Source organism: Sparassis crispa (genome assembly GCF_003851025.1).
Source record: "Sparassis crispa DNA, contig_000012F, whole genome shotgun sequence".
Classification (NCBI taxonomy): Eukaryota; Fungi; Basidiomycota; class Agaricomycetes; order Polyporales; family Sparassidaceae; genus Sparassis; species Sparassis crispa.
In genome coordinates this window covers 628,088-654,430 of record NW_020939759.1, presented here as the reverse complement: position 1 = coordinate 654,430, position 26,343 = coordinate 628,088, and the positions used below count along the sequence as shown (strand labels likewise).

General features: G+C 49.9%; 9 protein-coding genes across 9 annotated transcripts; 7 read left to right on the top strand and 2 right to left on the bottom strand.

Annotated features, from left to right (window-relative positions):
- Positions 1-58: 58 nt before the first annotated feature.
- On the top strand, positions 59-1,387 carry SCP_1302190 (predicted protein; the record flags this gene model as incomplete). The annotated part of the gene is made up of 2 exons (XM_027763516.1): positions 59-950; positions 1,008-1,387. 2 exons carry the CDS (start codon positions 59-61, stop codon positions 1,385-1,387), a joined length of 1,272 nt encoding a protein of 423 aa, XP_027619317.1.
- A 185-nt stretch (positions 1,388-1,572) lies between these two features.
- Positions 1,573-2,882, bottom strand: SCP_1302180 (hypothetical protein; the record flags this gene model as incomplete). The annotated part of the gene is made up of 5 exons (XM_027763515.1): positions 1,573-1,746; positions 1,825-2,140; positions 2,194-2,548; positions 2,604-2,685; positions 2,742-2,882. The coding sequence occupies 5 exons, from the start codon at positions 2,880-2,882 to the stop codon at positions 1,573-1,575; spliced, it is 1,068 nt and encodes a 355-aa protein (XP_027619316.1).
- Positions 2,883-3,159: 277 nt separating this feature from the next.
- On the top strand, positions 3,160-4,537 carry SCP_1302170 (Probable assembly chaperone of; the record flags this gene model as incomplete). Its single annotated transcript, XM_027763514.1, has 5 exons — positions 3,160-3,411; positions 3,470-3,744; positions 3,801-3,979; positions 4,036-4,295; positions 4,352-4,537. The coding sequence occupies 5 exons, from the start codon at positions 3,160-3,162 to the stop codon at positions 4,535-4,537; spliced, it is 1,152 nt and encodes a 383-aa protein (XP_027619315.1).
- A 248-nt stretch (positions 4,538-4,785) lies between these two features.
- Positions 4,786-6,389, top strand: SCP_1302160 (hypothetical protein; the record flags this gene model as incomplete). The annotated part of the gene is made up of 7 exons (XM_027763513.1): positions 4,786-4,881; positions 4,941-5,482; positions 5,534-5,901; positions 5,960-6,042; positions 6,095-6,127; positions 6,182-6,241; positions 6,294-6,389. 7 exons carry the CDS (start codon positions 4,786-4,788, stop codon positions 6,387-6,389), a joined length of 1,278 nt encoding a protein of 425 aa, XP_027619314.1.
- Positions 6,390-8,076: 1,687 nt separating this feature from the next.
- On the top strand, positions 8,077-8,495 carry SCP_1302150 (Hydrophobin-1; the record flags this gene model as incomplete). The annotated part of the gene is made up of 3 exons (XM_027763512.1): positions 8,077-8,208; positions 8,261-8,401; positions 8,454-8,495. The coding sequence occupies 3 exons, from the start codon at positions 8,077-8,079 to the stop codon at positions 8,493-8,495; spliced, it is 315 nt and encodes a 104-aa protein (XP_027619313.1).
- A 1,565-nt stretch (positions 8,496-10,060) lies between these two features.
- Positions 10,061-11,372, top strand: SCP_1302140 (Cytoplasmic tRNA 2-thiolation protein; the record flags this gene model as incomplete). Its single annotated transcript, XM_027763511.1, has 4 exons — positions 10,061-10,220; positions 10,273-10,782; positions 10,838-10,952; positions 11,012-11,372. The coding sequence occupies 4 exons, from the start codon at positions 10,061-10,063 to the stop codon at positions 11,370-11,372; spliced, it is 1,146 nt and encodes a 381-aa protein (XP_027619312.1).
- A 1,217-nt stretch (positions 11,373-12,589) lies between these two features.
- SCP_1302130 (Putative sterigmatocystin biosynthesis monooxygenase) lies at positions 12,590-15,195 on the top strand (the record flags this gene model as incomplete). Its single annotated transcript, XM_027763510.1, has 16 exons — positions 12,590-12,741; positions 12,798-12,884; positions 12,944-12,974; positions 13,028-13,051; positions 13,102-13,494; positions 13,552-13,699; positions 13,759-13,844; positions 13,897-14,008; positions 14,063-14,139; positions 14,195-14,294; positions 14,342-14,634; positions 14,691-14,705; positions 14,756-14,831; positions 14,890-15,030; positions 15,087-15,128; positions 15,182-15,195. 16 exons carry the CDS (start codon positions 12,590-12,592, stop codon positions 15,193-15,195), a joined length of 1,791 nt encoding a protein of 596 aa, XP_027619311.1.
- A 1,342-nt stretch (positions 15,196-16,537) lies between these two features.
- SCP_1302120 (hypothetical protein) lies at positions 16,538-20,338 on the bottom strand (the record flags this gene model as incomplete). The annotated part of the gene is made up of 2 exons (XM_027763509.1): positions 16,538-18,309; positions 19,057-20,338. 2 exons carry the CDS (start codon positions 20,336-20,338, stop codon positions 16,538-16,540), a joined length of 3,054 nt encoding a protein of 1,017 aa, XP_027619310.1.
- A 3,338-nt stretch (positions 20,339-23,676) lies between these two features.
- Positions 23,677-26,286, top strand: SCP_1302110 (Putative sterigmatocystin biosynthesis monooxygenase; the record flags this gene model as incomplete). Its single annotated transcript, XM_027763508.1, has 16 exons — positions 23,677-23,828; positions 23,884-23,970; positions 24,030-24,060; positions 24,114-24,137; positions 24,188-24,580; positions 24,638-24,785; positions 24,844-24,929; positions 24,982-25,093; positions 25,148-25,224; positions 25,280-25,379; positions 25,427-25,719; positions 25,776-25,790; positions 25,841-25,916; positions 25,975-26,115; positions 26,175-26,216; positions 26,270-26,286. 16 exons carry the CDS (start codon positions 23,677-23,679, stop codon positions 26,284-26,286), a joined length of 1,794 nt encoding a protein of 597 aa, XP_027619309.1.
- Between the last annotated feature and the right edge of the window lie 57 nt (positions 26,287-26,343).

Below are 26,343 nucleotides of genomic sequence, written 5' to 3'. Positions count from 1 at the left end.
ATAATGGTGAGCGCACATCGCGCAGCGCCATTATAGCCCTGACCTCGATGCCGCAGTCATGCCAATGTCGGCCCTGACCGCTATATCAATCAATTATACCGGCCAGTTCTGCTGGTACATACCCGCTGAAATTCGCGATAGAATAATTGATACCCTCCACGCCGACCGCCCCGCCCTGCGCGCTTGCAGCCTCACCTGCCATGGATGGCTCCCGCGGGCCAGATACCACCTTTTTCGCAGTGTCACCTTTGACCCGGTGCACAATAGCAGCGTCTTCAAAGCTCTCATAGAATCTTCCCCAATTGTTGCAAACTATGTTCGAGATGTCGAGATATGCGGCAACGGCGGGATGACCACATGGTGGGCGGGTTCGACCCCTTCCGCACGAATGGTGCGGTGGCCCACACTGAATCACACACCTCATCCACACCGCAAATCCGATGCACCTGACGTCGTCGAGTGGTTGGATCGAACGTTACCTTTGGCGGGCACTCGTTTAAATAGGGTCATCTCTCTTCGACTTTCCGCCCTCGCAGTCTCCAGCATTATTACACAAGCACTTGTCTTACGCTTCAAGCGCGTCAGGGTGTTGTCCGTTGACGGCTGCAAAGCGCTGGCTTTTGCAGACTTTATAGAGCTCTTGCAAGCCTTTCCACAACTAGAAGAGCTCCATCTGCTTGCTGCACAATGGCTACCGCGCATCACTACAGTTCCTCACGCGGAGAAGGACATATTTCCCCGCCTGAAGAAACTTGAGGTGTCCAGGAAAATGGATATCGCGCCATTGATTACTTGGATGCTGGGAGAGTCCGTCCACGCCGAGATTACATTTCTCTCTTGCGTGATATCAGGTGGAAAGAGCGCGTCCGCCATTCGCGATCTCCTATGTGCTCTTGGATCCACATTGGAGCACCTAGAAATTGGTTTTCAAGAGACGCGCGATCCTACAGGTTAGCTTGACGATCTGAAGCTCAATGGAATTTGAATTGACGTACGATTATGGTCAGAAATCATTCAGGCGACGCAGTTCGACCTCACATCATGCACTGGGTTGCGTACGCTCCGCATGTGCTGCTCTGACCTACAGCCCTGCTGTTCCATGTATCATCCGTCGCTTTCCTGGGTCGTGATCCTCCTCTCGAAGATGGAGTCACCCCAGCTGCAGAAGATCGTACTTTTCATACTCTCCAAAGACCTCTGTGCACTCAACCTTGAGGGCCTCGATGTCGTACTCTCGCACGCCCGCTTCGGAAGCGTGAAGTCTCTCACGTTCGACATAGAAGTAGGTGTTGAACCCCACGGTTTCGACATCGAAGTGCGCCTGAGGAATCGGATGTCCGCCCTGCACACTAAAGGCGTGTTAGACTTCTACTTTCACCCACATTGACAAGGCCTCTATCTTACGCAGTATGCTGTGCACGTTTGGATCGATGCATAGATGGAATGGTGTCACGACGGAGATGTATCCTGTTTATTGGCTCGCCCTAATGTACATATGTTCCACTACGCTGTATACCTGTACATGTATCGTTTATATATCCCGACACGACAATTCGATTTCTTCATGCTACTTCATGTCTCCGATCTGGGCCTCTTCCTGGGTATCCCCTCAACGTCAATGACTGCTGTGGGTTGGGTCTCATGTGTGCTGACAATGAAAGGACTGGGTAGCGTTGCCTCACGAGATGTCAAAGTCAGATCCTGTTGTGGGATAGAGTACGAGGCACTTGCGAAGCTTGAAGATGACTGCACGGCGGTCACAACGACCACGTCAGACGACGAAAAATCATCCTCTAGTCTTGAAAATTGATACATGTCGCTCACCTCCACGGTATCGTCAGGAATTTCCTCGCAAGCCCACGAGATATCGAATGAATTATCAGACAGTTCTACTCTGCCGAACGTTCCTGGGTCACTCGGTGCCGCTGGGTTTGTCGAATCTTGCGGTTCTCCCGTACGCGTAAAGTACATGTTCCCCGTGCACAATGCTTCTAGCACTTGCTGATTCTGCGCCACGGTTAGTGTAGACGGATTTGTCACAGGAACTCCAGCCGGCCAGCCTTCCAAGCGGATGCCGTAGACTTGCAACCTGGAGTGGTCGGACCACTTCATCTCTGCATTACGGACGCCTGACGCAGCTCTGTACATACAGTAAGTTCTCATCTTCTCACTTCCTGGGGACAAGGGAGTCACCTGATCGCGTTCCGCACGCTGGCGTAGACATCCCTCTTGAGCGAGCTGGCAGGGCCTTTCTGCCGAGGCACGACGGTGGTTTTCTGCACATTCGGTGCTGGTACAGGTGTGCTTGCCACGTAAGAACTACGAGTGCGTTCTTCTGAAGCCTTCAGACATTGCGCTTTGAACGCTTCCGCCCCTGCTTCGCCACAGCCGCGGTGGCCGCGCCAGAACTCTCGTCCCTGGAGTGTACCGCCGAGGAAACCTTTGTCTTCTGGATCAAACGGGTTCACGACGAGGAAGAAGGCCTGCAGGCCTGCTATTTTCTGCAGAGACTCGAGGGTGTGAGACGTAGAGCGGAGAATGTTGTCCTCTGTTCAAACCGTAAAAAGCTCGCGAATATGGAATCATCCTGCAATTACACTTACTCTGCTCCTGCTTGCTGGAGGTTGATCCTGGTTCTGCCTCAAAAAGATATTTGCAGTGCCGCTGCGCCATGCATTTTCTAACCTATCGAAAGGGGCCACAATGAGCTGCGCGAAATATGTCGGCAATCGGAGAGCAACCTCTTCAAACGGTCGTGACTCTCGTTCCGCAAACGTTCGGAGCTCTGCTAGACTTCTGTCATACAGAGTCTCGAGTCTTTCTAGGAAAAGCTCGTCTTCGAATGGTGTTTCTTGTTCCTTTCCTATGCCCAAACTCGTCATGACTGTTTTCTGCCCAATATCAGCAGCACTCTTCAGTACAGAAGCTTTGAACTGCGTAGAATTCGTTAACCACCTGAGAATAGCTTAGCTGCTGGTGTCACACAAAGCCGGTTAAGTTCGAGGAACAACCAAGGAACTCACCGAATCTCGATTTGATCGTATCCGGCAACTACCGGAAAGCGCCCGATCGAAATGCACGAATTTCTCGACTTTGCAGCAGACTCGGAAGCAACAAGAGAACTCACATAAAACCTCTGTCCTTTTATTGCCTGACACCATGGGACGTACGAGGACGAAATCAAGAAAAGCCGCGCTCGTGGCGAAGAAGTATGTAGTGGAAGAGCCAAAGGCAGTCCCTTCCATCCCCGCTCTCCTTGAGAAGGCGCAATCCTTGGTGGTTCAGTGCGACTATGAGCTTGCAAAACGATTTGCGCAACGCGTCTTGGAACGTGAACCAAATCATACTCAGGCGAAGGAGATTCTCGGTGTGGTCTATCTAGAAACAGGGGAGCTCGATGCAGCGAAATCGGTGCGTGCTCTATACTCTGCGGTTTAAAGGATTTCTTACGCTGGACTGGTTACTGTAGACATTCGAATCTTTACTCCCACCAAATCCTGGTGCTCCATCAATACCCCCTCCTTCTGCCCATCTCTATCTGGCTCAGCTGAGCGAGGATGACCCACAACTGGCGCTGCGACACTATCAATCTGCTGTAGATATCCTCAACGTTCAGCTGAAGGGCAAGGAGCGTGCGGTAGATCTACCTGGCCCAAGCGATGACGAGGTGGAGTTGAAGCAGAATATCGTCGGAGCTCTGATTGGTATGGTGGAGATCTGGATGGATCCCTCGTATGATCTATGGTGCATCATTTCTCCTGCCAGCTTTTCGGACGTTCGATTGAGCTGTGTGACTCCAGCTTTGATCCTGCAGCGGAGAAGACCTGTGAAGACCTGCTCAACATGGCTTTGCAGACCGATCCTGGTAACACTGAGGCGCTGCAATCTTTGGCATCAGTGCGACTATCTCAGCAGAGGCCGGATGACGCAAGGGTCCACTTGGAGCACGCATGGTCAGTGTGGAAGGACCTTGATCTTGGTATGTCACCCCATAGGTTTCGCGTACGTTAACATCAGCCTGATCATTGTCTTTAGACGATTCGCGTCTCCCGCCAATATCCAGCCGTTTAACTCTAGTCAAGATGTTCCTGGAGCTCTCACTGTTTACTCCTGCCCTCCTCGTTCTTCAAGGTATCATGTCATCAGACGACCAAGAAGTTGAGGCATGGTACCTAGAAGGGTGGTGTTTTTTTCTCATGGCTGAGCAAGCGCAAGAGAAGGGGGGAAAATTGGACGAGCTGGCATGGCAGGACCTTGCGAGGGACGCAAGAGACTGCTTAGAAACCTGCCAGATGGTGCGCATGTTCCACATATTTTACGAGTCTGATACCAGTCTCACGCGATTACACAGTTGCATATTAATCTAGAGCATCCTGATACCCCGCTGTTGGAGCACACAAAAGAACTCATCGCGAAGTTGGACGCGCTGGGGATACAACCATCGCCTGACGATGGGGGAAAGGATGACGATGGTGACGCAGGATGGGAGGACGTCGATGGGAGTGAGGATGAAGATGAAGATGTGAGGATGTGGTAGTGTCCCACAGCGACTCGGATGTGCCAAATGCCTCACAGTGATCGTCACGATAGCTGATCCAGGCGGTATTTACCAGGACTTTCTTTTCAGTCGACATTGCATAACAGCTATGAAAGCATGAAAGTACATTATCCTAGTGACATGCTTGTACATCATAGCGAACGTTCCGTTTTGAATGAGCAGTGCTTCCCGATAGATCTTGAAATATGGCGTAAGCCGACACGACGCGTTTTGTCGCGTCTGATTACATGTACACGGCTGTGGCTGGGATTTTGCTGGGTTTGTCCGAGTCCAGACGAGAGACTACTAGTGTGCAGAGCTCTCACCCCGACTTCCTCACCCTAGTGCGTATTTCTTATGCATTACCCGCATTGTTCTGACACCACCATGCATTGACATACAGATGAACTTCACTGCTCTTCGCCATCTCTGCCGTAGTTTTTCGCGGACTCCGAGTTGTTGGCAAACTTCGGCCGCATCCAGTCCGCTGACAAGACGCGTTCAATTCCGAGCATTTGCACAGTCTGCGGGCAAGTCACCTAGTGCAGATGCACAACCCGCACCGAAGCCCACCGCGTCGACTCCCTTGAGAAGAACAGCGTCAGCATCTCTCCCCATTCGTTCGAACCCGACACCCACGCGAAGTGACATCCGACCTGTCGTCACGCTCACGACTGCTGAGCGCTATCTGTTACCGTCTTTGCTCCCACGCCTTCCTCCATCTTCGCAGGTCCTGCATGACTCGCTCTGGGTGCCGGAATGGAAGCAGGATGGTCAAGAGAGTGAGATCTTCATCTTCGCCAACGGAAGCCTCGTCTGTTGGGGACTAGGAGAAGAAGGAGCGAGAAAGTTTGCCTCGAAGTTTCTGTCAAGTTCAGATGCACAGGTTTCACCACTGAAGGAAGCGGAAACTGAGGACCTGGAGTTTGTGACCGATCCCGTGGAGTGAGTGTTTTTTTGGCTATGGAACTGTTCGTTGCATAACGATTGTCTCAGGAACACGAGGCTTCAGGGAGACCTTATTATCCTGGGTCACAGTCCCCCTTTGAACTCCGATGAGGTCATGCCGAGCAATCTGCCTGCTTCTGCACTACCGCAAGAAACACTGTTGGCTCGCTACGCCTTTTCACAAGCACTTTCACGGTCAAATGCACTCTCCGTACTAGAGATCTCATTGGAGCGCCATTTGTCGTCGGTCGCCCTGCTGCCAGACTCGCTGCAACGCACAGGAAAGCCGGGGCTGGATCGTATATCGCTTGTCAAGAAGCTTGGTGAATTGTTGAAGTTTCGACAAGGCCTCAACCTGAACAGAGAGAACTTTTCTGATACACCTGACTTCTACTGGGCTGAGCCGGTACTGGAAGGTAGCGTCATTGGACTGTAAAAATTCACCTGGAGATATAACTCACATCTCTTCCGCAGGCTACTTCAACTCCTTGAGCAACGCGTTGGAGGTGAGAGCGCGTACGAAGTCGGTCAACGACAAGATCACATACGCTGCCGAAGTGAGTGAACGTTGCGTATGGCTTGAGTCTGCTGAATTGACACTCTCCTCAGATGCAATCCGTTTTGCGCGAACTGCTAACAGAGGTTTGTGTTCTCCGCCTGTGGAATGCGACGCTACATACTGATCTATTCGTACAGACTTCTGCATATCGCATGGAGTTCATCATCATCGCTCTTATCGCGACAGAGATTGTCATCGTACGCTCCTACACCATTATTCCGAATGATAGCCTACTCACAGAGTGCCCAGTGTCTCATTCGTGACGGTCCCGAGCTCTGGAACATTGTCATGCACAAGGAAGAGAAAACGGAGAAAGATTCTGCTGAACGCCCTGCACTCCAGTAATTTATCCATAAAGGAGCATCTACGCTACCGTCTAGAGCGATTACTAGTCACATTAAAAATCCATTCACCCCTCTCACCACGCCACCACTCGCAGAGCACCTCACATGCACTCACTCTACTCAGCAATCACTCACCGCAGTCGTATATCTAGATGTAATTCAATACTCTTGCTTTCGATAATAGATGCGCAGAGCACCTTCCCGCCAGAGTGTGTCGTGTCGTGGCTCTGCGCAGACTAGCCCTTCCTTGAACCTGAGGCCTGAGCGCTCACTCTTGACATACTAAACATCGTTTGAACGATCATCTATACCATGTCAGCGGGAATCGCACGTTCGATTCTCCCTCAATATTAATTTCAATGGTTGCCCCTTCACTTGGATGCAGGTACGTACTGTATCCGCCAATGTCATTGGATCCGCTGGGTCAACAAACTTCAGCTTCAACAATCACGCTCAATGGTGAGATCTAGAAGTGGCGCTCGTTTGGACAGATTGACTTTTGCAATCAGGTGCATTTGAATATAACAAAACTTCGACGGACGCCAGAGATGGAAGTACTGTATATGTATTAGTACTCTGCAGTTGAAGATACATGACATACTATACGCATACACCCTGGTTTCACCCGCCGCCTCTCACGGGCCCTACTAATCCATATTGAAATGACAGATACTTATTAGGTCTTTACACGCATGTAGAGCCGTCACCGGGCGGTCGGTGCACCGGTGAACGTTGGAACGTTTCGCTATTGCACTCGTCCGTCCAGGCCCACCGGTGTCCAACCAGGGCCGTGTCGCGACTTCTGAGCTCTGAATTTTGAATTCTTGGTGCATCAGATCGCCAGCTACTGGCATCGGACGATAATTGCTGCAAGTGGTGATCTTGTTAGACGCCAGTCGATTACTTACTTGCCATGGACTAGGAGGCAGTCCAAGCACTCAAACGGGCTCTCTTCACCGGTCCAGAGATCTCCGCAGGCTGTTCGGCGCGATCGGGAGGGCTCCGGAGTCGAACCCACGCAGTCGACCCCGACAGCGGGCTTCGAAGTCGAAGCAGCGCATCATTCCCGCCGAAAACCTGGGCGCCACGCTCATATGCTTGGCTTTGTTGGTGTCAGTGCGGTAGCGCACCTCTTCACCATCTCAAGTGGCAGCACCGGTACCAATCCAATGCCGAGCAGTTGGTATCAATTTCCTAGATCTATCGGAAGCCAAGAGAAATTCGTGCTGCAACATACCTTCGACCTAATTTGTGCACCGTCGTAGTGGATAGAGCAGCAGGCCCAGAAACGGTAGACAAATTGGCAGCGGTCAACCTGCAATATGAATTTTCGCAGGAAATTATGGGCGGTATCCACAGTGGGATGAGAAGCTTACCTTCCCAAAGTATACAATACCGCAGTGCGCGTCTCGGATGAGTACGATATTCCAATATTCATATGCGATCAAATTCAGTGGGCGTCCTTGAGGAAATTGCTTGACTTGACATTCGAACAGCCAAGACACAGGCACATTCGCATCGATGCAAATCGAGGGGCCTACGGGACCAGACTTCCGGAAATACGCAACCAATTTCGACCTCGCCACAGACTAGTATAAAAGGCTGGAAAGAAAGGCCAGTCGACAGTCAATCAGTCGACAGAACGCCCTCACCACTTCTTCAAGCTTCAATAACCGTACTCACTCACCATGTTTTCTCGTGTCGCCGCCATTTCCTTCCTCGCGCTGCCTCTCCTCGCAGCCACCAACCCGGTCGAGCTCGCCGTCCGCCAGTCTGCATGCTCTGTTGGGTCGTTCGAATGCTGCGACAACACCGTGGATGTAAGATCGCTCAGTCGCTGTATAGAGGTCATCCCGTTGATGTGAGCCACAGCCCAACTCTTCCAAAGGCGAGCAGATCCTAGGCCTCTTAGGCCTCCTCGGCATCACCGACTTGATCGGCATGGATTGCTCGCCGATTGCGTCCGGTGACACATGCAACGCCTCTCCTGTGTGCTGCACGGACAACAGCAGCGTATGTATTTCTCATCCATTGCGTCTGAAAGAGCTGACAATGCGTGGAGTAGTACAACTTCATCTCCCTCGGGTGCATCCCCATCTCCCTCTGAGGCGAAGAAGGCTGAGTTTGAAAGGCGGTCCATAGCTTGATCGTGAACCGAAGCCAGATGTACCGTACGTGCGCCGTAGGCGTGAGGACGAAGTAGAATAACGCACCTGTTGATCGACATACAGGCGATTTTCCTGTTCGAGTAGAAAGAACGTATCACCGTAAAATTTCGTGAAATGACAGAGAACACGACGCGAACATGAAGCAAAAAAGGCCAATATGACAACGGCAAGCCCCTTTGATGCAAGAATTAGCTTCGAATTCATGTTAAGGGCATAAGCTCTGGTGCACGCACGCACTGCATTGCGGTGCCACTGAAAAGCCACAATTCCGTGAGCATCTGCAAGGGGGAGGATATAGTATGTAGCTTAAACGGCATACATGGGAGTATCCGAGTCGCAGCGAGAGAACAGCGCTCTGAGAAAACGTTCAGAAAAGAACTGCACAGCAGTAAGCTTGCTTCGAACGCTTTCTGGGACGCCTGTACAGTGCAAACAAGTAGAACCTGGCTACTTAGTGGGACCAGCGGATGAAATCATGAAAACTACGAGAATTTGCAGAAACCATGGTCGGTAGTGATCGACTTGAACGACACAAAGCATATCTAGGCTGGCAGCGTCACCGCTAGCATACAACAAGGGCTACTCTTGCATATGCGCTGGAATTTGTGACTGTAGTTGCCACGTGCGAACTCGATCAGGTCACGTAAAGGTACGACGTACTTACAACCGTTAGTTCAGTCACAGCCACTTACTGTCGAGCCAACAACGACTGTCTTCCTTGTCTAGAGGCTGATTCATGAGCTGACGTGGAGCCCACTCCAAGACTTGACTTGAAACGTGCATTGCTGTATGTACAGAAAATTACCTCAGTCTTCGGCATATTTTTATCAGAGCGCTCAAAAACGTATCTGGTTTTCATCTGGACCGCGCAGAATAACAGATCATAAGGATGTCGTGTGGGGATCATGGACTCAATGCTGCCAGTGATGCTTTGATGCCTCGTAAGCTTCTCTAATCAAACTTCCTTTGACGAGAAGATTTTACTTCCTTCAATATCTTTTTAGGGAAGCCGAAGCATGACAGGTCGAAGAATTGTGTCAAATGCAAAGTTGCACGGGGAAATATTGTGATTCGACATGCAGTGTATTGCAAGTGCGCATTCTTCTTGTACTCATAAATTTATCTCATGCTCTAATCGGCAGAGAATGTTTCTTTCCTCTCATTGCCTTCAAATTCCGGCGGTCACTCGAACCCTTCGTGAACCCCAAGCCTGATGGTCCTCGTCGTACGGCTCTGAAACCAGCGGGTAACCTCCTCCTAGGGTTCTCTGGTGGATTAGGTTCTACAGTATTGCTGGATCTGATACATCATAGCTATGTCTCCCTTGATGATGTACCTGCTCAAGGAGGCAGGGATCATCCACGGCATGAAAGAGTGTGGCCGCAGGTAACAGTATGCTACATAGAAATATGCGATGCATTTCCTGGGGTATGTGTTCACGCCGTATCGTGCTCGCGATACCCCCCATCCCATGGGCCAGTGAAAGCTGATGTTGCCGAAGTAGATGAAAGATAGGACTACTCAAATTGCGGACACGATCGCGGGATATCCGGGAGTAGAATGCAGGACCTTGCGGGTCCAGGACGCCTTCGATCGCAATTGGTGGATGAAAGTGCATGCAACGCCCGACTCTTCTGATGTTGGTGTTGATTTGAGTACTGGCGGTAGGTCCCCAATCTTGCATCCTGCCAGCAATCCAGCTAACACATCTCGTAGAGCTAATACTGTCCATATTGTCTAACTCGTCAACGTCTTCCTCGCCGCTCGGATTGCTCCATTCTTACCTTGCATCCCTACCAACTGCTACTGCTGTATCGTCCGCTGTGCAAGCGCTAATACGTCTTCTTTTGCTTCATACTGCGGTTGAAACAAGCTCGTCACACCTAGTCCTGGGCACGTCCCTAACCAGCCTAGCCGTGTCGCTAATTTCCGGCGTTGCGCAAGGCAGAGGCTTCAGCGTTCGGGAGGAGGTGCAAGAGGATTGGTTTCCGGAGGAGGTCCCCGGTATGCCGGACACAGGTGATAACCTGCACCGTGGCACCGAAAGTCCAAATAGCGGTAAAATGAAAGGAAACGGAAGGCTCAGCGTGAGAGTCATGAGACCACTGCGTGATGTGGGTATGAAGGAGTGTGCAGCCTGGGCTTGGTGGAAGAAATTGAGGGTCGTAGGGAAGGAGAGATGGCAATGGTCAGGGGCGAAGCAAGGGATTTATGCATTGACAAAAGGTGCGTAGGAGCTATCCAACACATTATCGCGCTCGCAGCTGCAACTGCCATGCAGATTTCATCGTTGGCCTGGAGAAAGACTACCCATCTACGGTGTCCACCGTCGTGAGAACCTGCGGGAAGCTCGCACCGAAGGGCAGGGTGATAGGGAGGTGTGTTCTCTGTGAACGGTCAGTGCGGCTTCGCTATGTGCCGATGTTTTGAGCCATAATGTTTATCCCTGCACTAGCCCTGTACAGGAAGGATGGCAGGAGTGGAAGTCCAGCATATCCGTACAGTTCCGCCTATCCTCAAATGTCGAAATCGATCCGATTCCATTTCTTCACCCGTCCGTCGACTGCGTACCCCCAAGACTTTCTACCGCGCCGACTCTGACGCCTCACTTGTGTTACGCATGCCATACGACGTTTACCAGCAAGAGCAGTCGTGCTACTCCACCACCACTCTATCCCTCCGTCACCAAGACACCTCTTACGCCATTGCCAACTTGGGTGGGTTCGCACTTGCTCGAACGACAGGAGCAGATCAGCACGTCGCGGATGGCCCGGGAGGAGATGAGGAGTGCGGTCAGCGATTTCTTGCTTGAATAGTTTCCCGGTTTATTCGGAGGTTGTTGGTGCGCGCGTTTGCGATCTAGATCTCCCGATTACAGTATTAGATGGATTGTCTGGAGGTCTCTCAGTGGTTTCTCATTATTCAACGTCGCGATTACAACCACTGTCTCGCTGAAACATTATTCCTCCTATTCTAAGAACAGAATGCCTAAAATATTGGTGTGATGGTTCAACCGGACCCTTGACAATAAGAGGAGAGGCCTGATCCAAATTTTCGAAAATTGGCCCCAAACATTCGGAGAAAAGTTAGGATTTTTGGCCTTAAACTTCCGGATGAGATCAGACCTTGGGCCCATTTTTAGCCTCAGGTACCGGACCTTATGCCCGTCTCCAGCCCATATAAGGGATGTATGGACGCTTGTGAGGGGGCGGCTCCGGTGCCGGAGGTTCGTCTTCGTTATCGCCGACATATTGCCCCTCAGTGGCGGCCGGTGAAGCTGTGGTGAACCGGACATGGGATCACCTCCGTCGGACTCGGTCGGAGGTACTTGAGCTAGTAGTCAGCTAAGTGATATTATTATTACTCGTTTTCCTCATTTTCCCCAAACGTCCGGATCCTAAAATATACCAGACAGGGATCAACTGTCATCCATAGGTGTCCGAGACTAGGATCCTAAGGCCTCAAAAATCCCCAAAATTTGTCCACACGAGGAAACGAGGAATATTAACTGACTACGCTATGACACTCTATAGCTCAGGTACGTAAGATGCCTCCGAGTTCAACGGAGGTGATCCCATGTCCGGAGACTCACCACAGCTTCGATGAACGCCTGATCTGTAGCCCGCCCTCATTGATAAGATGCACCTCGTCAGCCACAACGAAGAGAAAGTAATGTAGTAGTACGTAGCCTCGGGGAAGAGTAAGTATTTGTCTCCGAATTTGCAAGGGCGCAACCAATGTGATCACCAGGAAGTCCTTTCATGTGATGTAGACGTGTGTCCAATCGCTTCATTTGTACATGAGGAGTACACGAATCACTCTTGTGAGTAGCTAGGTGTGGTCATCAGACGTCTCAACCTCGATCTTATGCGACTCACGGATAGCTTCGATTATGACTTCCCCTCCCACACCGACTGAGTTCCTGCGTGGTTTGCGGACGCCGCACACATGATGTTGCGAGGACCGGTGGCTCTTATACGAGGCTGGGGTCGGTTCACGACCTGCACTCCCGAGAGAACTCCATTGCGCAAATATGGGTGACTTTGCTGCAGATTCTACTCAACCCCCCGATGCATCCCAGGAAGAGCCTCAGTTTAAGCCAGGAACTTTCTCGATAGACGAGTACAGACCTATCAAAGTTGTGGTCATCGGTGCGGGATTCAGTGGGATCGCTGCGGGAATAAGGTACATCGTCGTTCACACCTTTGGGTGTTTACCTGCATATTGACTGTGAGGAGTAGATTTACGCAAAGGCTCCAGAATCTTGACCTCACCATCTATGACAAGAACGCTGGAGTAGGTGGGACATGGTTCACACACAAGTATCCGTAAGCATCTGCATCTATTACCCTGTTTCCTCTCTCATTGATTGTGAGACATTATAAAGCGGGCTTGCATGCGACATTCCCGCTCACTGCGTGAGTTGGCACACTCTGCTGCGATTCGCTCGTTGATTGACGCCCATCCGAAGTACCAATATACTTTCGAAGAGAAAGTGTGTGCGGCATACATCCGTGTCAAGTCGTTTGTAATGAAGTCTATCAGACAGATTGGTCGAGTTTCTATTCTCCGGGTCCGGAAATCCGTTCTTATCTGGAGGGCGTCGTGGACAAGTACAAACTGATGCGCTACATCAAATTGCGACACCAAGTCGTCCACGCACGGTATGATGAGCCGAGCGGGAAGTGGTACCTGCGTATTCGCAGACCCGTGCCATGCACGAACTCGGACGGTGAACAGTTCGAGGAGTTCGAGGACGTGGCTGACTTCCTGTTTACGGGTATCGGTGCGCTTAGCAGGTGGACTTGGCCCGACATCGAAGGCTTGAAAGACTTCAAAGGGAAGTTGTTCCATAGTGCGGACTTTGAGGTAGGGAACCAGACGTGGCAGGAAGCAGCGGAGGATTGGAAGGACAAGAAGGTTGGCGTAATTGGAGTTGTGAGTCGCCGCGAATTTTCTGCAAGTGCTTATTGTAACTCGTCGATCTTTGAATAGGGCTCGAGTGCGATTCAAATTGTGCCAGCTCTTCAACCGAGGGTCGCTAAGCTGTCAAACTATGTTCGTGGCAAGACTTGGCTCGCGACACCGTGTTCCGGAGTAAAGTTTGCAGAATTGTTGAAGCGAGACCCGACTGCAGAAAATTGTGCGTTCCGAGATACTTACGATGGGTGCAGCCCACTGAACGACGAGCCCCTTCGTCAGATACGTTCTGTGAAGAAGATAAAGAGACGTTCAAGGATCCGGTCTATTATAAACAATTCAGGCGTGAACTCGAGTCAGATGTCAACGTGCGTGAACTCACTCTGTCACGTCCACTGCCGTTCGCCTGATGAGACATAGTCATACCACTCCTCAACTCTCAGAGGAAGTGAGAGTCAGATGGCTGCCCGCGCCACTTATACTGAGAATATGAGAAAGAAATTAGTGAAAAAGCCATGGATTGCAGATCATCGTAAGGGGAGATTGCTGTCCGTTCGTTTGTATCTTCTGAATTTCACCGTTCTAGTAATCCCGGACTTCTCGGTGGCATGTCGACGAATAACGCCTGGTCCTGGCTATCTGGAAGCTGTGTCGCAGGACAACGTAAGTTTCGTCTCGCCTCTGTGCCTCCATGGTTCTGATCGTCCTGTATTTGCAGGTTGACTTTGTCACGACGCACATCAAGCAAATCACACCGACTGGAATCGAGACCGTGGACGGCAAACATGATGACCTGGACATCATCATATGTGCGACTGGTATGTGCTTCGCCCCGTCAGAGCAACGGCTGTTGACTTTTTTTCAGGATATGACACCAGGTTTCTACCCGAATTTCCTATAATCGGACGAGACGGCATAGATATTCGTGATAAATGGAGTCCCCATCCCGTGACATACTTGGCTGTCTGCGTTGACGGATTTCCGAACTGGTTCTTTTCCTTGGGACCTAATTCTGGCTTGGGGGCTGGATCGCTACTCGCGTTAATTGAACGTCAGGTTGAATATGCAGTTGAGGTGGTGAAGAAACTGCAGAGAGAATGGTTGAAGAGCATCGAAGTCAAGAGAGAAGCTCTGGAAGACTTCGACGAGTATCTCGAGGTGACTTGGAAATCAGGTTCCGTGCAGAGATCTCGCTGACGTCGTGCATCTCGTAGCATTACTTTCCTAAGGTATGTCGTGGTTATGGTTTCCGCCACTGTCCTGACCGGCATCGGACAAGACTGTTTTTAGCGATAAGTGCAGGTCATGGTACAAGGTGGGCCAAGAAGATGGGCGTGTTGTTGGTTTATACCCTGGCTCGTACACTGCATCTACTCGATCGCCAGCTTGTTCACCTTATGTTGTGTTCTGCAGGATCTACCCTGCACGGGGTACGTGCCCTGAAGCATCCGCGCTGGGAAGATTACACATATGAGCCTGTCAATGGCATCAAGAACCGGCTGTACTGGCTGGGCGATGGTCAGACTTATAACGAGAAGATGATGACAGGCGATAGTGCGTACCTACTGACTCACCTTATCACTTGCGGTTTGACATTTTTTGTCCTGCAGTGGCATGGTACTTGAACGAGGACGAGGTTGACATTCCTCCAGGTATGTATCCCACGTCTGATGGTACCGATTCGCTGACGAGGGTGCATCTTCAGTCCCCGAGGATTGAGCGTCACGTTCAAGTTCGGGATGTCGAATTTGAGGGCATTCCTGCATTTCGTTGTCACATGTAACCTGAGTACCGACACTGCTGTTATTCTTTGCACTCGGACTGGAAGTCGCTTTCGCGAATGTAAGTAGACTGCGAAGCGTACGCGATGTCTGGGTTGTTTGCGCGGTGGCGGCGCTGGTTTTGTTCAGTTGTCAATGTCAGAGATGAATTAGGTAATTTGAAGTATGCAGTCGGTTCATCTGCACTTAGTTTCTATACTCCCACCACAGGTCGCTGTCGTGAATGTGGTGAGACTGCAAGGTATGCGTGACACTGCAATGTATGCAGAACGATACCAGGCATCTTCGTTAGCGTTCCAACGTCGATTTACAATTACGTAGACGAATGTCGAGTCCGAAGAGATCGGAACGAGCGCCGCCGCGGCACGAACAACCCAAGTCGAATTTTGTTGGAGGTGTGCGGATTAGCAATCTGGCATCTACGGAAAGGTCTGGGAAAGGTCCGTAGGGTTAGGATTAGTAAGGACAATGTCTCGAGAATAGTCTGGTAGTTTCTAGTCTTTTAGTTTGTTAGAAATCGCGCCTTAGTTCCCAAATAGGAAGGTAGTGATGGCGGGTCAAGATGCGTCGGGGCGCGTGATTTCGCATCCTAAAATAGATTTCTGTATATATACAGTTCTAGATGCCCCACTTTATATAAGCAAATTTCCTTCTTTGTCTTTCTTTGTAATCATGCCCTCGGCTTGTCTGCCCTTGGGCGCTCCCCAATTTCTGGAGCTCCAGAAATTTGGGCGCTACTTTCCAACACTCCCCCTCAAGCCGATGGGCATTCCGAGCTTCTTTGTGAGCTTCTCGTGCCTTGGCTTAGGGAGTGACTTTGTTAGGATATCCGCTATCATGTCCTCCGTGGGACAGTAGTGGATATCAATATATTTATCCCTCAATTTTTTGCGCACATAATGATGCTTTACATCAAAATGTTTTGATTTCGCGTGGAATTGGGGATCACGTGCAATTGAGATCGCCGCTGTATTATCCTCGAATAAAATTGTAGGATCTTGTTGCTCGAAACCTATTTCTTTGAATAGTGTTCGGAGCCACACGGCTTCTTTTGCCGCTTCGGCGGATGCCATGTATTCGGCTTCCGTGGTGGATGACGTGACCGTGGTTTGCTTCTTTGAGCTCCACGTGATCGTGCCATTTCCTAATTTAAATAAATATCCCGAGATTGATTTGCGATCTCGGATATCGTTCGCATAGTCTGCATCTGAGTAGCCCACAAATATGGATTGATCTTCGGGCTTGACATCTGCAATTGGCCCGTAGATTATTCCAAGTTCTCACATTCCAGATAGATAGCGGAGGACACGTTTAGCAGCAGTCCAATGAGCCATTCCGGGATTGGCAGTAAATGAGCTAAGCCGTTGCACGGCGTGAGCAATGTCTGGTCTCGTGGCAATTGCCGCATACATCAGTGATCCGACGAGTGATGCATATCTGCTGTCTCGGTCGCATTCATCATCAGTTTCGGGTTCTTCTTTTTCAAGCACTGTATTTGGATCAAGAGGCATCCTGACCGTGTTGGCGTTCATAAGCCCATTCTTGTGTAGGATAGACTCAATATATTTTGTCTGAGAGATTTTGATTGTCCGCTTTGAACGGTCTCTCTCAATTTCTATCTCCACAATTTTTCGGGGTTCGCCAAGGTCGGTAACTTCGAACATATTTCGGAGTTCCCTCTTCAATTGGTCCATCAGTGTGCAATCATTGGTGAATATTAATAGGTCGTCTACCCAAACGGTGACAATTTCTATCTTATCACCTTTGATCCGAATGTACGCACATGGATCCGAGAATAGGCGCTTGAATCCCGCGTCTAGTAACTTGCGGTTCAGCACGATATTCCATTCTCGGCCAGACTGCTTTAGCCCGTAGAGGGTTTTCTTTAATTTACATACACGGTATGTTCCATTGCTGTATCCTTTGGGTTGCCGCATATACACTTCTTCTTTGAGAGTTCCATTAAGATAGGCGCCTTTCACGTCCATCTGTCCGATCTCCCAATCTAAGATTGCGGCTAGCCTAAGGATAGCTCGAATGGTTTCGAGGTGGACTACGGGCGCAAACGTCTCGGTATAGTCCATGCCTGGGATTTGAGAATATCCCTTCGCAACCAGGCGGGCTTTGTATTTGATTATTTCACCCTCTTTGTTTGTTTTCTTAACTAGAACCCATTTATTTCCTACAGGTTTTCGATCTTCGGGAGGTTCCACTAACTCCCAAGTCTCCATACCCTGTAGTTGATTGAGTTCCGTCTGGACTGCCTGTTCCCATTTGGGCCACTCGAGTGATCTCTTGGCATCACTGAGCATCTTTGGCTCGTCTGCATCCGCATTTCCGTGGGCGCTCATCGCAATATAGACTAATTCGGCATTTGATTTATCTGGATCATTATCCGGATCTTCGTCTGCCTCTGGGTCGTGCATTAGATGGTAATCATGCCGAACTGTCTTTCTTCTGGTTCGTCTGGGCTGGCTTGGTGCGTCCGTCCCGCTTTCCTCGCGTTGATCAGGATCATCATCCTGTCTGTGCTTTTGCGGATTTTTGGCAGGTGACTGTGGCGCGGAAGTTCCTAACTCCCCCTCGCGCTGCACGTCTGCGGTCGTTGTGAGGTTTGGGACTTCGGGTCTCCTTTCCGCATGCGGCACGTCTGATGCATTGCTAGGTAAAGTGCCCGGAAATATATTTTGCTCCCCCTCACGCTGTGCTGTGAGGATAGGTACGTCGGATCCTATTTGCTCTTGTGGCACGTGAGGCACGTTGCCGGGCAAATGGTCCGGGGAATTCGAAGAAAATTGGAAATTACGCGAGATTTTAATCTGGCGCGTGTGCGCATCATAATATTTGATGGCTTTGTGTCCGTCCATGTATCCAACAAAAATATACTTGTTGGCACAGGGCGCTAGCTTTGATAGTGTTGTGTCCTCCATGAGGACCCATATGGGGGAACCAAATTCTTGTAGGTATGAGATATTTGGTTTCGTCCCATTCCATTTTTCTTCGGGAGTTGCCCCATTTAACGCCTGGGTAGGCGATCTATTTTTAATATAGACTGCGTGAGCAATCGCTTCAGCCCAAAGATAACGAGGTAGATCTCTCGCATAGATCATCGCGCGTGCTAGTCCAAGCAGTGTGCGATTCAATCTCTCAGAGACTCCATTCTGGGATGGTGAGTACGGCGCAGTCGGACTCATCTCGATCCCTTTCATTTGACACCAGTTAATTAATTCGGTGTTCATATATTCTCGACCATTGTCGAGCCTGAGTCGCAAGGGTTTATTTCCAAACTTGCGCTCGATATAGGTAATATAATTCTTTACCTTTTCTGTTACTTCATCTTTATGCCTCATAAATAGTACTGTACTTCGACGACTGTAATCATCGGTAAATGTAATAAAATATTTCCACCCTTGTAGAGCGGCTGTCTGCGCAGGTCCCCACACATCCATGTGTGTTAATTCTCTGGGTACCTTGCTGCATTCGTCCGTCTCTTTGGGAAATGGCTTCCGTGTCGCCTTTGCTTGGATGCACGCCTTGCAATTAATTTCATCTGGGCTTGGCGAGATTTCTAGGCCATCAACAAGCCCTTCACGATATAATCGCATAAGTGCTGGTTTCCCGATATGGCCATAGATCTTGTGCCACTCTTCCCAGGTATGCGGGCCGTATTCCTTAGCAGTATAGGTTCACGCAGGTTGCGGAACTATTGGACGCAATTTCAATGAATATAGTCGTCCATTTTTCTTGCCTATAGCAAGAGTGTGTTTATTTTTATCTATTAGTATTGCGCGACTATTACCCATAAGTACTCTTGCTCCCGCGTCGTCCAAACGCGTGATGGAGAGGAGGCTATTGGGTGCTGTCGGCGCATACAGTACACCGTGGAGACGGAATTTCACTTTCCGGTCTCCTACTTCACTTTCGACATCGACCATACCGCGGTCAAATGCCTGCGTTGGTTGCAGTCCGATGCCCATGATCGCGTGATCTTCGAGTGCCTGATAGGTCGCAAAGACTTCACGACGATTTGTAATGTGCGAAGTTGTCCCGGAGTCGGCAAACCACTCATAGAAAGAAGCGATTTCACCATCAGATCCGAGAGATACAGTGTCGCTATCATTATCATAGGCTATTTTTGCCTCATCCTCTTTCGATTCGACCTCGCGTGCTTCGTAAGCACGTTCCGTCTTTTGCCGTTTCATCGGCGGGCCCTGTCTGGCTTTGCCGCCGCCTTTAGCCCAACAATCCGTGGCCTTATGCCCGAATTTTCCGCAATTCATACATTTGACCTTGTCGCGGTGCCGACACTCGTTACCAAGATGTCCCAGCTTTCCGCAGATCGAACATTTTTTGTATTCCCCAAAGGGGCGCTTCTTTCCTTTGGCAACCATGGCTTGGTCCGAGGATTGACCGCGCTCGCCACGCTCGTGCCTTCGCCTATTTTCATCAAGAATGATGGCAATCAATTCTTGTGATGTAAGCTGAGGGCGCACATTATCAGCACCTTCGGCGCCAACATTGCCGCCCACGGCACCAAAGTAAGAGCTGAGGAAAGAGTCCCAGCTCTCCGGTAATGAGGTAGTCAGAATGAGCCAGAAATCCTCGTCAGAAACAACCTTCCCCATTAGGTGGAGTTGTTCCTGGATCTGTCGTAGCTGTGTAATGTGACTGGAGATATTATCTTCTTCCTTGGCTTGCATCCGGTAAAAATGCCAGCACAGCGCGAGAATTCCATGCTGTCCATGCTGTTCCTTGACTGTGCGAAGCTGCTCCCACATGGCCCGTGCCGTCTCGGCTCCAGCGATGTGCACCATCTGGGAATCTCCCAGCGATAGCACAATTATGTTCTGGGCCTTGAGGTCCTTCTCTCCCCAGGCGCTAATCTCTGCCTCTCTCGCTGCCCTATTGGCCGAGTCATTACTCGGCTGCGGCTTCGGTGTCTTTCCGGTCACATACTCCTGGAGACCCTTATCATTAAGGATGGCCTCAACACGGCGCTTCCACGGGAGCCAATTGTCTTCCTTCAGGAGCGGGATCCGGTAAGCATTGCTATTGCTCGTATTGTCAGCACTGGTCGACATTATTTGTTCTCATACTAGTAAGGGGGTAACAATTTTTGTAGCCACAATAGGGGCTGTTGTTATCCAAGTATTTATTGGCTAGAGCCGGGGCTCATAACCTGTTAGAAATCGCGCCTTAGTTCCCAAATAGGAAGGTAGTGATGGCGGGTCAAGATGCGTCGGGGCACGTGATTTCGCGTCCTAAAATAGATTTCTGTATATATACAGTTCTAGACGCTCCACTTTATATAAGCAAATTTCCTTCTTTGTCTTTCTTTGTAATCATGCCCTCAGCTTATCTGCCCTTGGGCGCTCCCCAATTTCTGGAGCTCCAGAAATTTGGGCGCTACTTTCCAACATAGTTTACAGTATATAAGGAGCTCAACAGGCTTCTATGTAGTTAAGCCAATTTCTATTCTCTTCTACTCGTAGCCCGAGGCGCAGTTGCTTACAGGTTATGAGCCCCGCGCTCACACTAGTTCATATCTAATCTCTCCCTCATATCTTATCACTCGATCTTATCACGCGAGATGGCATCGCTAAATCCCCATGTCAAGCTCCCGACCCTCATGGGAGATAATTACTATGACTGGAAATTTGCGGTTTCCATGGTCATGCGGCGCAACGCGTGCTGGGACGTTGTGAGTGGAAAGGTGTCGAAGCCTGCTGAAGACAAGTTGGGAGACTGGCCGAAGAAAGCGGAAGATGGACTCACACTGATCGGGCTCACAGTCGATCCGAGCCAGTACGGCTACATTCGTGATTGCGCGGATGGACCGGCGGCATGGAAAGCATTGGCAGCGGTCTACGAGAAAAATAGCCGCATGAACTGAATCGCCCTCAAGCGTCAATTCTACAATTTCGTGCATGATCCCAAGTGTCCGATCCGGGATTACATCAGCAGCATTACCGATTTGGCAGCGAAGTTGAAGGGCATTGGAGTTGCACTCAAAGATGAAGATGTTACTGATGTCCTTATATTCAATCTACATGAGGACTACTCTAATATCGCGGGCACACTCACAGCCACCAAGGGTGATCTGAAGATAGCAGATGTGACAGGTGCTCTAGTCGACGAAGAAGGACGATGCGGAGGATTGCCTAAAGCGGACGATAAAAAAGAAGTCGAGAATATTGCATTATTCGCGCAGAAAGAACGTGACAATCGAAATCGTAACGTGGAATGTTACAATTGCGGAAAGCGTGGTCACATTGCTCGTGATTGTCGCTTACCGGGTAGGTACAACGAAAAGAATTCGGCAAAGGCCGAGAAGGCGTCGGTTGCCTTTGATTTGCGAGACGTTGCATTTTGAAGGGTTAGGGTTACCGTGAGAATCAAGGGAGGTACCTTGGGAATGAAGCATTGGCTCTGCTGTTGTGGTCGAAGGATCTGGCGGGATGGTAGCAGGAGGCTCTCTTGTCACGAGCATAGGGCTCCCACAGCATATAGCGAGGTACAGGATTTCCAAGTATGGATAGCCGATGAATTTTGGAGATGCCGAATTGAGGGGGTGTGTTGGAGGTGTGCGGATTAGCAATCCGGCATCTACGGAAAGGTCCGGGAAAGGTCCGTAGGGTTAGGATTAGTAAGGACAATGTCTCGAGAATAGTCTGGTAGTTTCTAGTCTTTTAGTTTACAGTATATAAGGAGCTCAACAGGCTTCTATGTAGTTAAGCCAATTTCTACTCTCTTCTACTCGTAGCCCGAGGCGCAGTTGCTTACAAATTTGAGGGCCTTCCTGCATTTCGTTGTCACATGGAACTATGTACAGTATAGGACCGGTCACCGATACACCTCCAGACTTCAATGTGAAATACTTGTTGGGAGTTGGCGCTGCGTCCGCATGCCCGGTTCCGATTTCAGTGAGCGCGTCATCCGGCCAGTTTCTAATTCGTAAGCCTGGCGTAGTCCATTCGCATACAATATTACTGTACATGGTCATGAAGATGATAGGATAGTAGCAAAGTATTTTCCGCAAACTAGACAAACTCCTCGATCTCCTGGCACTCGCACCTTGGTTTCAATTTCAGGTCCGATATTGAGGTTGACGGTGAGAATCTCGAATGCTGTACGCCAAAGCCTCCAATCATCATTATAGATTGCTTTCCCTTTGTTGTTGACCTTCCAGCGGTAGACGTTGCATTCCAGGAGTACAAGGTCATTTTTGCCTATGTTTTGGACTGGCCAATCCTCTCTGTTACCACCGAAGCGTTTCATGGCGTCTAACCGACTCGAACGAGGTCATGAGTTCGGCAATCTGAAGGACTTTGGTTAGTGTATTAATGAAGCTGCGGTGGCAGGTCACTTGCCTGTTTGACACCCATTTTGGAAGACTTTTCCATCAGCTTGCTGCCCTGTGTAGGTACCCCGCCCTCGGGTTAAACCACAACACTTTCCTTCTACGGTACTACGTTGATATACGAACCACGCGACCTTCGTTGCTGCTCAGTACTCTCATGCACGCAACGAAGGTACACTTTTTTCCCTTAGTCTGCTCACCTGCATGTATTCACGACTTCTAGCATCTCCGTACAGTTCCGCCTATCTTCAAATGTTGAAATCGATCCGATTCCATTTCTTCACCTGTCCGTCGACAGCGTGACCCCAAGACTTTCGACCACGCCAACCCTGATGCCTTACTTGTGTTATGCATGCCATACGACGCTTATCAGCAAGAGCAGTCGTGCTGCCCCACCATCACTCTATCCCTCCATCACTAAGACAGTTCTTACGCCATTGCTTAGTTGGGTGGGTTCGCACTTACTCGAACGTTGCGAATGGCCCGGGAGGAGATGAGGAGTGTCGTCAGCGATTTCTTGCTTCAATAGTTTCCCGGTTTATTCGGAGGTTGGCCCTGGTCCGCGCGTTTGCGATCTAGATCTCCGAGATTACCAATTGGATTGTCTGCAGGATTGTCTGTGGTTTCTCATTATTTAACGTCGCAATTACAACCACGGTTTCGCTGAAACTTCCTATCCTAAAAACAGGATGTACTGATTTGCCTAAAATATTGGTGCGAAGGTTCAACATATTTGTCTCCGAATTCGCAAGGGCGCAACTAATGCGATCGATCCAACAGTTCCTTTCATGTGATGTAGAAGCGTGTCCAATTGCTTACTTCAATTGTACATCAGAATGACTGAATCATTCTCGTGGGTGGCTAGGTGTGGTCATCGGACGTCTCAACCTCGATCTTATGCGACTCACGGATAGCTTAAATTATGACTGTCCTTCCCACACCGACTGAGTTCCTGCATGGTCTGCGACGCGCGCATGATATTGCGAGGACCGGTGGCTTTTATACGAGGCTGGGGTCGGTTCACGACCTGCACTCCCGAGAGAACTCCATTGCGCAAATATGGGTGACTTTGCTGCAGATTCTACTCAACCCCCCGATGCATCCCAGGAAGAGCCTCAGTTTAAGCTCGGAACTTTCTCCATAGATGAGTACAGACCTATCAAAGTTGTGGTCATTGGCGCGGGATTCAGTGGGATCGCTGCGGGAATAAGGTACTCGTCGTCGTAGCTTTTGGATGTTTACCTGCATATTGACTGTGACGAATAGATTTCCGCAAAGGCTCCAGAATCTTGACCTCACCATCTATGACAAGAACGCTGGAGTAGGTGGGACATGGTTCAGCAACAAGTATCCGTAAGCATTTGCATCTATTACCATGTTTCCTCTCTCGTTAAGTGTGGGACGTTATAAAGCGGGCTTGCGTGCGACATTCCCGCTCACTGTGTGAGTTTGCACACGCTGCTGTGATTCGCTCATTGATTGATGCCCATCCGAAGTACCAATATACCTTCGAAGAGAAGGTGAGTGTGGCATACATCCGTATAAAGTCGTTTGTCATGAAGTCTATCAGACAGATTGGTCGAGTTTCTATGCTCCGGGTCCGGAAATCCGTTCTTATCTGGAGGGCGTCGTGGACAAGTACAAACTGACGCGCTACATCAAACTGCGGCATCAAGTCGTCCATGCACGGTATGATGAGCCGAGCGGGAAGTGGTACCTGCGTATTCGCAGACCCGTGCCATGCACGAACTCGGACGGTGAACAGTTCGAGGAGTTCGAGGACGTGGCTGACTTCCTGTTTACGGGTATTGGAGGGCTTAGTAGGTGGACTTGGCCCGACATCGAAGGCTTGAAAGACTTCAAAGGGAAGTTGTTCCATAGTGCGGACTTTGAGGTAGGGAATCAGACATGGCAGGAGGCAGTGGAGGATTGGAAGGACAAGAAGGTTGGCGTAATTGGAGTTGTGAGTCGCCGGGAATTTTCTGCAAGTGCTTATTGTAACCCCTAGATCATCGAATAGGGCTCGAGTGCGCTTCAACTTGTGCCATCTATTCAACCGAGGGTCGCTAAGCTATCAAACTACGTTCGTGGCAAGACTTGGCTCTCGACACCGTTTTCCGGAGCAAAGTTTGCGGAATTGTTGAAGCGAGACCCGACTGCAGAAAATTGTGCGTTCGAGACACTTAGGATGGGTGCAGCCCACTTAACGACGAGCCCCTTCGTCAGATACGTTCTGTGAAGAAGATAAAGAGACGTTCAAGGATCCGGTCTATTATAAGCAATTCAGGCATGAACTCGAGTCGGACCTCAACGTGCGTGAACTCACTCTGTCACGTCTATTGCCATTCACCTGATGAGACATAGTCAAATCACTCCTCAACTCTCAGAGGAACTGAGAGCCAGCTGGCTGCCCGCACCATTTTTGCCGACAATATGAGAAAGAAATTAGCGAAGAAGCCATGGATTGCAGATCATTGTAAGGGGAAATTGCTGTCCGTTCGTTTGTATCTTCTGAATTTCACCGTTCTAGTAATCCCGGACTTCTCGGTGGCATGTCGACGACTGACACCTGGTCCTGGCTATCTGGAAGCTGTGTCGCAGGACAACGTAAGTTTCGTCTCGCCTCTGCGCCTCCATAGTTCTGATCGTCCTGTATTTGCAGGTTGACTTTGTCACGACACACATCAAGCAAATCACACCGACTGGAATCGAGACCGTGGACGGCAAACATGATGATCTGGACATCATCATATGTGCGACTGGTACGTGCTTCGCCCCGTCAGAGCAACAGCAGTTGACTTTTTTTCAGGATACGACACCAGCTTTCAGCTCGAATTTCCTATAATCGGACGAGATGGCACGGATATTCGTGATAAATGGAGTCCCCATCCCGTGACATACTTGACTCTCTGCGTTGACGGATTTCCGAACTGGTTCTTTTCCTTGGGACCTAATTCAGGCGTGGGGTCCGGATCGCTACTCGTGTTAATTGAACGTCAGGTTGAATATGCAGTTGAGGTTGTGAAGAAACTGCAGAGAGAATGGCTGAAGAGCATCGAAGTCAAGAGAGAAGCTCTGGAAGACTTCGACGAGTATCTCGAGGTGATTTGGAAATCAGGTCCCGTGCAGAGATCTCGCTGACGTCGTGCATCTCGTAGCATTACTTTCCTAAGGTATGTCGTGGTTATGGTTTCCGCCGCTGTCCTGACCAGCATCGGACAAGACTGTCTATAGCGATAAGTGCCGCTCGTGGTACAAGATGGGCCAAGAAGAAGGGCGTGTTGTTGGTTTATACCCTGGCTCGTACATTGCAGCTGCTTGACCGCCAGCTTGCTCACCTTGTGTTGTGTTCTGCAGGATCTTGCCTACACGCGGTACGCGCCATTAAGCATCCGCGCTGGGAAGATTACACGTATGAGGCTGTCAATGGCATCAAGAACCGACTGTACTGGCTGGGCGATGGTCAGACTTATAACGAGAAGACGATGACAGGCGATAGTGCGTAGTACCTACTGACTCACCTTATCACTCGCGGTTTGACTATTTTTGTCCTGCAGTGGCATGGTACTTGAACGAGGACGAGGTTGACATTCCTCCAGGTATATATCCTATGTCTGATGGTGCCAATTCGCTGACGAGGGTGCATTTTCAGTCCCCGAGGATTATTGAGCGTCACGTTCAAGCCGGGATGTCGAATTTGAGGGCCTTCCATATCAGGACCTGCAT